Genomic DNA, 9,062 nt, shown 5'->3' on the forward strand with positions numbered 1-9,062 from the left:
ACACACTGTAGTGCTCGGACCCTAATAAACTGAAGTTTCAGGACAGCTGTGGCACAGATGATTGGACAAGAGCTGCAGCTGAACAGGTGGAAGCTTGTTTTTTACCTGTTATTTTTTGTTGTGTGCCTTCAGGCCGAGCTGATCAGCAAACAGGCGCAGGAGAAGTTCGAGCTGAATGAGAACTGTGTGGAGCGAGCCGGGCTGAAGGGAGCCGTCGGGGAGCAGCTGAGCTTCGCCGGCGGTCTAGTTTACTCGCTGAGTCTGCTGCAGGCGACGCTGCACAAATACGAGCAGTGAGTTTAATTAACGATGGATGACTGGTGCATTTAAAGCTGTGAATGTTTTCTGCTGCTGCTTCTATGTTTTTATTGATTCATGTTCCTATCGTTGTGCTGTCCAGGATTTCTGCATCTAGTTTTAGACTTTAATTAACCTTCTCCAGAACCAAAATGGCCACCATACACCTTAACATAATGAATAATCTCCTCATTGTTCTGCTCAGAACATCTGTTTTAACTTTTAATGTCAGGGTTTGACTGACTGGAATAAAAACGACAGACATCAGCAACGTCATTTTGACCAATTACACTGTGATTAGTCTGAATTTTTATCCCACATCTAAACAAAAATAATATCATTTGCAACATTACTTTAGTCAACAGTTTGTTTGATGTCAGTTTCTGCATCATGTGTAGTATTTGATTTAATGTGCAACATTTCGTATTCTAATTTCTTCAGTGTAATGGTACTCATCTCATTTTTTAGGTGCAGTATTTCATTATATGCTGTTATTGTCGCCTTATTTCCACGCACCTAGTTTATTATAGTAACGTAAGTGTTTACGCTGCCATGTGTCAGAGCTCTGGCTCAGTGCAGCGTGGACGTCTACAAGAAGATCGGCTCTCTGTACCCGGAGATGAGCGTCCACGAGAGATCTCTGGATTTCCTCATCGACCTGCTGCACAAAGACCAGCTGGACGAGACGGTGAACGTGGAGCCGCTCACCAAGGCCATCAAGTACTATCAGGTAGAAAGACACCGTTTTATTACTTAAATACTGCAGTTTGGATACTTGCAATCTGTTTTATATACTTCATTTTTCAAGTATAAGAAATACACACCTGACAACACTGTGGTTATGACCTAATCATCTATGAATGGGTCAGACAAAGCCTAATTTACTTTAGAATTGCTGTTGTTTTTATGAAATACAAACAGACTCCTACAGCTGCTTTAATGAGATTTGTCCCTTTTCAGCACCTGTACAGCATCCACCTGGTGGATCAGAACGAGGACTGCACCATGCAGCTGGCCGACCACATCAGAGTGAGTAACAACAGAATGTGAGGAATCTGTACAACGTAGCAACCTGTACAGTTTAACACTTAATATTTATATATTCTTGCTGTAGCTATGAGTTTGGATGTTTAGCTTCTTCAAAGTCCAGTCAGCTTGTGTGCTACAAACCTTCTGACTGTACTTATTTGCCTAAAGAGTGACATCTTCATCGCCTGTTGTCTTTTGGTGCAGTTTACCCAGAGTGCCTTGGACTGCATGGCCGTGGAGGTCGGTCGCCTGCGAGCGTTCCTGCACGCCGGTCAGGAGAAGGCCGACCTCGCCGTGCTGCTGAAGGACCTGGAGACGTCCTGCAGCGACATCAGGCAGTTCTGCAAGAAGATCCGCCGCAGAATGCCGGGAACCGATGCACCGGGAATCCCTGCGGCGCTCAACTTCGGACAGCAGGTTTTTTGCACTTTGTTAATGCAGAGCAGAGAATTTTCTGACTTTTTTGGTGTGTTTTCCTTTAATAACCACACTGGCGTTCCACCTTCTCCTCCACAGGTGTGCGACACGCTGTCAGACTGCAGGAAGCACCTGACCTGGGTGGTGGCGGTGCTGCAGGAAGTGGCAGCAGCCGGCGCTCAGATGATGTCGCCTCTTGGAGAACAAGAAGGACTATCGGCCGTCAAACTGGAGGACGTGGCGTTCAAGGCTGGAGAGCAGGTTTGTGTTTTTACAAACTGACCAACAGAAAATAGACCCACAGCTGGACAGTTTGATTTTCACAGGGTTTTTTTATTTATCATAAAACAGTTGAGTTCTGAAAAAGGTTGTGCAGCTCAGAGAACGTAATAACTTTTGACAGTGACTGTTTTGTGTGAGAGTCAAGAGAAATGTGGAATTAAATCTGACATTAAGATCCAAGTCTTGAAAATGTCATTGTAAAGTTTTACTCCTAACAGAAGATTTGCTTTCTTGAATTAAATTCTGCGAAATGAAGAACGGATCAGAAAATATCTGCAAGAGCTGGGACTTAAGAAAAATGTTTTATTTATTAGTATTTTCTGAATAATGTCATCATGAGATGAGACACTGAAGACAGTCTGGATAAAAGTCATCTTTTATTAGGGAATAGTGGAACTTTTATACACCAATAATTTAAATAAACTCAAAGGTAAAACCCAATATGAAGTGAAAAATTATTTATGCAACTGCTGAAGGGAGGAGGACAATGCAAGAAATTGATAAAGTAGTATATTTTATGTCTTTGTTGTGCACTTTAACTCTTTCCAAAGTTGTATTTTTGGGTTGTGTTGTGAGCAGGTCAGGTGTTGTGTTGTTTGTTTGCAGACTCACTGCCTCAGATTAACCCCCGAGGAACCAACAAAGTGTTTCAAACTAACAATCACACTATAATTTCCAGATCTACGGCTCTCAGGGTGCCAACCCCTACGAATGTCTGCGACAGTCCTGCAGCATCGTCATAGCAACCATGAACAAGATGGCGACGGCCATGCAGGAGGGAGAGTACGACTCAGAGAAGCCTCAGAACAAGGTAACTCCAAGATCTCACCGGTACAGTTCAGCTGCTACAGGTTTGTCGAACACATCCTGATTTTAATGTTGCACTGATTTTAATCCCCCAGAATCCTCCGCCGGTGGATGTTCGATCGGCGGCTCTGCGAGCAGAAATCACGGATGCAGAAGGTCTCGGCATGAAGCTGGAGGACAGAGAGACGGTCATCAAGGAGCTGAAGAAGTCGCTCAAGATCAAGGTAGAAAAAAACATACAACGCTGCTGAAACATGAAGCTAATTCACTAGAAAATAGAAACACAAAGGTGCAGAGGATTTGTCAGGATGTGTTAATCCAGAATCAAAGGAAGGTTAGATTTATGTGTGTCAGGTCAAATGAAATGTTGGCAGACAAGCTGTGATACACACGAATACAAAACTTAGTTTATGGATGCAATTAATTCAGTTATTTGGTTTTAAAATGGCAGAAAATGGTCAAAAAAATGTCAAGGAGTGTTTCTCAAAGTCCAAGAAGACGTCATCAAATGTCTTGTTTTGTTTAAAACCCACAGATATTTATAATTTTATGTCATAGAGGAGGAAGGAAACCAGATTTAAGAGAATGTAGCCTGTTTAAAAAAACATAAAATATGACTCAACCTAATTAATCGTTTATCAAATAATCAGAAAATTAATTTAATAGTTAAAGAATCAATTTATTGTTGCAGCTCTAGTTGACGTTGCTCTGTGTTTTAAGTTTTCTGAATAATTTTTCAAAGAAACCTGCATAAATGAGTGTTCACAGCTGTTCAAACTAAATCCATCTCAATAAATATGTCTTTAGACTAAATTATTCAGACTTAGCTGCTCTAAAGTATCGATCACATTCTTTTAAATCAAAAGAAGCACAGCTTGTGTTCACCTGTGTTACTGTGTGTTTCCAGGGAGAGGAGCTGAGCGAGGCCAACGTCCGGCTCAGTCTGCTGGAGAAGAAGCTGGACAGTTCGTCCAAAGATGCAGACGAACGTGTTGAGAAGATCCAGACTCGCCTGGACGAAGCTCAGACTCTGCTGAAGAAGAAAGAGAAGTGAGAGGGACTTCAAGGCTGCAGAATCTGAAGTGAAACCTTGTAGTGTACGAGACCTACAGCTGTGTGACTCTGTTGTCGTCTGCAGGGAGTTTGAGGAGACGATGGACGCCCTGCAGGCCGACATCGACCAGCTGGAGTCGGAGAAGGCTGAGCTGAAGCAGCGAATCAACAGCCAGTCCAAGATGACCATCGACGGGCTGAGAGGAACCGGACCGTCTGGAATCGCTTCCATCGTCACGGGAATGACGGCAGGTGAGTGGAGAGAAAACCAAATTATCATGAACACACCAAAACCACACCGTTAATAAGCTGTAACATCGATCAGTTTCTACAGATTACACCTAAACTCACCTACCTGGCATTTAATCAGACTAAAATCCAACTCTTGTGTTTCATTCCTCTATTTAACAACAAAAGCCTCCTTTCACTCTGTATAACGTCTTCTTTTAATCTCTCCTAATTTACCTACTTACTCTGCAGAGGAACAAAAAGGTATCTACTGGCTTGTGTTCACATCTGCTGTGATCCTGCATGCTGATTTTTCTTTCAAAATAAGAGGTTTACTTTTTAAAAATGACATTTCTGATTGTGCATGGTTTGAAAGCAGTTCAATGTGTGACACACATGTTTTATTCAGGATGTCTGCAGGTCTTTAAAAAAGAAATTAAATTCACTTTCCTCAAAAAACATTGAATTTACAGAAGTTCTTAAGTTTCTCAATGTTAGTTGGAAGTTCAGTCTTTATGTTTTCAGTCTTTTATTGTGAAGTTTCATTGCCATTATTTAAATTACTCATTTCTAAGTGGTTAATCAATAATCAGTGTTTCTGCTACTTATGTCCAAGTTGTGTGAATGTAATCATATTATTTGCAATTATTTTTATGTATTGGTGGGAAGTATTTTAAAAATGCTGCTACACTGGTTTTCTATCATATGTTTTATATTTTTGGCCAAATTTCTGTTGTATTAATGTCTAAAAGTTTTAAATTTAACCTGCAGAAATCCTGCTATTTCAGTGCATTTAAGGTTTTATGAATATAATATCTGAAAATGGTGCTTTCATCTCGTTAATTTGCATGTTTTGTGGCATGCACATCGTCTCCTCTTTGCACGGTTTTAAAATTGAGCAGCTCTACTTATAAAAAGACATCAAGCTGTTCAGTTAAACACTTTTCTTTCTTTCTGACAAAACACATCCGCTGTAGAGATGGAAACTGAAGAATGTGGGTTTATTCACACAATGCCAGACTGTAAAAATGCTCCAACTGAAGTAGAGAAGCATCAAAATATCTAAAGAGGAACTACTCAGTGTTGTGTTGTATCTGGTTACGTTGGAGTTAATTTTCACTATTTAAATACTGTGATTGAGCTTTAACTGTAACAAGGAATCAGTTAGGGTTATACTATACTACTATACTAATACTACATAATGTACAAATACCTCAGAACTGTACATGATACAAGTCTTGAGTTAATGTACTCACACCGCTGCACAAAAGACTGCATGCTGAGGAAGTACGTAGATGTAAATAAGTGTTTGGACTTAATTGACAGGAAACGGTACAAGGTGAATGTAAACGTGCAGCCAGGCGTTGATGAGGTCGTACCTGTTCTCGTTCACAGCAAACATGATGTCAGGAGTGGGTTCAGGTTCGGGCGTCCAGGTGATCGACTCCCCTCTGCTGACTCAGCAGATCGAAGCTCAGAGACTTTGCATCAAACACCTGAAGAACGAGAACAACCGGCTGAAGGTGAGAAAACAGCACCAGACACCAAGGTGGCAGCAGACTCCTGACACGGGACAAGAATTCTAGTTAAAGAACACATTTCTTTTAAATGATGCTCAGTTAAATCCTGTAGTTTTAATTAGCTGATGTGTTTAAACTGAGCCAATGACATCTTGATCAGGACATAATCTTGGGATATACTGACAAAATGATCATGATCATTACATCTAAATTCAGACGTAGAAATTTTGTACACAGAAAACAAACATTGTTATTCTTGATTGTTGTATCTCATGAGTCATGTATAGTTTTCAAATTGTTCTCCAACCTGAGCGCCACCAGTCACTGCTGATCATAGTTACATGAAACTGATGCATTTTGTTGCCGTTGTGTGTTTTAAATATTTACCGTAATGTTTTTTACCCCTTGACAGGCGGAGAAGATGCGCGTTCAGCTCGCCTCGCTGCCTCCTCTACACGTGACCAAACTTCCCTCCAGAGACGGAGGACGACCTGAAGTGCTCTCCAGCGCCCTCTACCGCAAGACCGACCAGCTGCTGGAGACTCTGCTGCAGATGAGCGCCAACGTCAAGGTGGTGGACATCACCGGGAAGTCTCCAGGTAGTTGTGTGTTAAAACCCAGGGAGCGACTGCAGAAACATTTCTGTTTTAGTTTGGCTTCGTCAGTAAAAAAAAAGGTGTTGATTGAGGGTTTTTGTGATTTGTTGGTGAGGTGAAGCATAGAAATCTAATCTAGATATGGTGAACACTTAAAACTGTTATGTATTTATTTATAGCTGGATTTGAATTTGAGGCATCTGCTCATACAATCACACTTCAAGGAAACCAAACTGTCCTTTTCAGTAGCAGCCAGAACTACAATTAAAACATCTTTTTGAATATTTTCTGTCCTGCAGTGACACCTGGTGCTCAGCTCCTGGAACAGACAGCCAGGCTTCAGTCTCTGAACGACACTCTGGACAGACTGAAGGTACGAAAACACACACACGAATAATCTACACAAACTAATTTAAAAGCCTCCCCTGAAGTACTCACCTCCATCTCCCTCCGTCAGGACGAGGTAGCGGAGCACGTTGTCAACCAGCAGCCTGGAGCTCGAGTGACGTCCGATTTCGCCACGTTTCCTTCAACCTCGTTTGTGAAGGTGAGACGCCGCTACAGATGCTCAGTAAACACTTGTCAGCGATTTTAAACCTTCTGATGGAGTTGGTGTTAAAGCTCCACCATCCTGTACACACACTGCACACATTAGCTAAACAGTGCTAATGAACGTCATGTCACTGATGAAGAAACCAACGACTGAATCCAGGTTTTTCTCGACAAAACATTCAGCAAACTTTAGATTTCTTTACATGTTTTGGCCTAAAATAAAATTAAACCTGCACCTCAAATTTCAATTTAATACAAACTTTGGTTCTGTACAACTTTTTGTGCATCAGATTTGATTAAATTCTTTTTCTTCTGAGAAATATCCGCTTTAAAAATAATCGTTTTAGCTCTTAAAGGCTCTGTAAAGGGACTTACCACACTAAAATTGCTACTGAGCTGATCTAATACTTCACATTTCTGTGTTCAGGCGAAGGAGGAGAAGCAGGGCGACACCGTTCTGGTGGGTCGGGTCATGGTGCCGTGTGCTCGCGGTCAGGAGCAGGTCCATCGCCTCGTCCTGTCGCAGTCCGAGCTGCAGCGAGTCCACAGTCTGCTGCGAACCTAAACTTCACCTGTCCTGAGATTTCCTGCCTGCTGCACCGACACTAACACACCCCCATCGTCAGCTTCGCCTCCACTCCAGGGCCAGACCAGTCCAGCTACGTCAGGATCGCACCCTGCAGGAAGTTACCTCCATCTTTGAAATGACAGTTAAGTCACTCAACAGTCTTTGGATTTGAAGCACTTTTCTTGTGCCCGTTTTGACTCTGCGTCATTTCGCTAACACTGAAATTAAGTCTGTAAATTAACTGAAAGGGAATTTATTTTCAACTATTTTGATCGAGACTGCCAATCATTCTCTCTGCTTTTCGACTGACGGTCAGATGATGTTATCAGACTAATTATAAATGGAAACGTTGACCACATGCTGCTGGTTATTAATTATTATTGTGAAGCAGCAGACTTACTTAGCGTACCACTGAAAACAGCAACTACTAAAACTGTAACTCTAAGGCATTTAGTTTTGGTTACAGACGAGATTTGTTTTGCCTGAAGTCCTGCAGACGGTAACTCATAGCCTGGATGAAGGAGTTCTCCTTGTAATTTAAGTGTCTAAATTTTTAGTTTTATGGCCAGAACCAGTTACAGACACTTGCTGCTGCATGCTGCCCAGACTCACCACAGTCCTTTCTCCTGACTCTGTTGAGTATTTATCGCCCGGCCCTGGTGTGGAGCTGCACAGTGTGGTTGTTTCGTATCAGGCCAAAACGTTGTTGCTTCACGTTTCTCTGTCAAACTGTTAAATGCTGAGCAGGATGTGAAGAGTCACGACTCCGTGTTGTACATTTTTATCAGGTATCACTGTGGTGTGCTCCATTTTTATAACTGTCTAAAGGGAAAGGAGGAGTATTAGTAGTTTTAAATGAGAATGTCCATTTTAAAGCAGTGGGCGTTTTACTGTGGTTTGATCAGAGACTTTTTGCACATTATCCTCACTTGGATTTAACTCGATTGCTGCGGTGACAGTTTACAAACACTGCAGCAGTAAAGTTAGATGCAAACAAACTGAGGGTTTAGTATTTATTTCATTTAACCTTTGTGGGCTGCACAGAACAAGAAAAGCTGATTAACTTAATGGATTTACTGTGTAAAACGTGGATCTTTGCAGATTTGTGTTTATTGAAACAGCCTGACTGCACTTTAGTCAGATGAAGCATTATGTTGTTTAAGTTATTTAGTATTTATTACACTCATGGTTGAAGTTGTTGCTGTAGGTTTAAACTCTGAGCCTTAAACCTGCTGAGAACCTCGTGGTAAAGATCAGTCACCTGCCTTATTTTTGATTTGTTTAAAGCAAAACTACATCTTTGCCAAAGAACCTTTGTTTCTCTTCACCACACTTGCCATGGCTGGTTTTGAAGGCTTTTAGTTGATTAATCCATGCTACCTGGTTTATTTAGTAATTACTTTAGTCTATACGTTTACACAGCACTGTCATAACTTGAAGTTTAATTTAATTTAATTTAATTTAATTTAATGGGCATAGTGCATCGACATCACTGTAGTTTAAGAGGGAAAATGCAGACATTTCTTATTTATTTGTAATGTTATTTATCTGTGCTCTCAGTGAACAGCTCATGTACTGAATATGCAGCTTGTCTAACTCGTCTTACATTTTCCTCGTGTGGCTTCCTGCTCTTGCACAACCAATAACTGATCAATAAAGACTTTAAAGCCAGTGTTTCTTTGTCGACTGTCTTTAAGCAAAATATCTTTCAAA

At 41.2% G+C, this 9,062-nt stretch overlaps 1 protein-coding gene across 1 annotated transcript in view; it reads left to right on the plus strand.

Moving 5' to 3' along the window:
• Positions 1–9,020, plus strand: part of dctn1b (dynactin 1b) — a 63,173-nt gene extending 54,153 nt beyond the window's left edge. The window contains exons 14-28 of the mRNA XM_008300892.1: positions 133–293; positions 859–1,027; positions 1,258–1,326; positions 1,531–1,743; positions 1,843–2,004; positions 2,705–2,836; positions 2,928–3,056; positions 3,740–3,882; positions 3,971–4,137; positions 4,366–4,377; positions 5,509–5,636; positions 6,046–6,232; positions 6,529–6,602; positions 6,687–6,776; positions 7,209–9,020. Coding sequence (XP_008299114.1) covers positions 133–293; positions 859–1,027; positions 1,258–1,326; positions 1,531–1,743; positions 1,843–2,004; positions 2,705–2,836; positions 2,928–3,056; positions 3,740–3,882; positions 3,971–4,137; positions 4,366–4,377; positions 5,509–5,636; positions 6,046–6,232; positions 6,529–6,602; positions 6,687–6,776; positions 7,209–7,346 — 1,974 coding nt within the window. The 3' untranslated portion in view covers positions 7,347–9,020. The remainder of the gene's footprint in view (positions 1–132; positions 294–858; positions 1,028–1,257; positions 1,327–1,530; positions 1,744–1,842; positions 2,005–2,704; positions 2,837–2,927; positions 3,057–3,739; positions 3,883–3,970; positions 4,138–4,365; positions 4,378–5,508; positions 5,637–6,045; positions 6,233–6,528; positions 6,603–6,686; positions 6,777–7,208) is intronic.
• Positions 9,021–9,062: the final 42 nt, after the last annotated feature.

This window comes from Stegastes partitus, unplaced genomic scaffold, assembly GCF_000690725.1.
Source record: "Stegastes partitus isolate 25-593 unplaced genomic scaffold, Stegastes_partitus-1.0.2 Scaffold1604, whole genome shotgun sequence".
Classification (NCBI taxonomy): Eukaryota; Metazoa; Chordata; class Actinopteri; family Pomacentridae; genus Stegastes; species Stegastes partitus.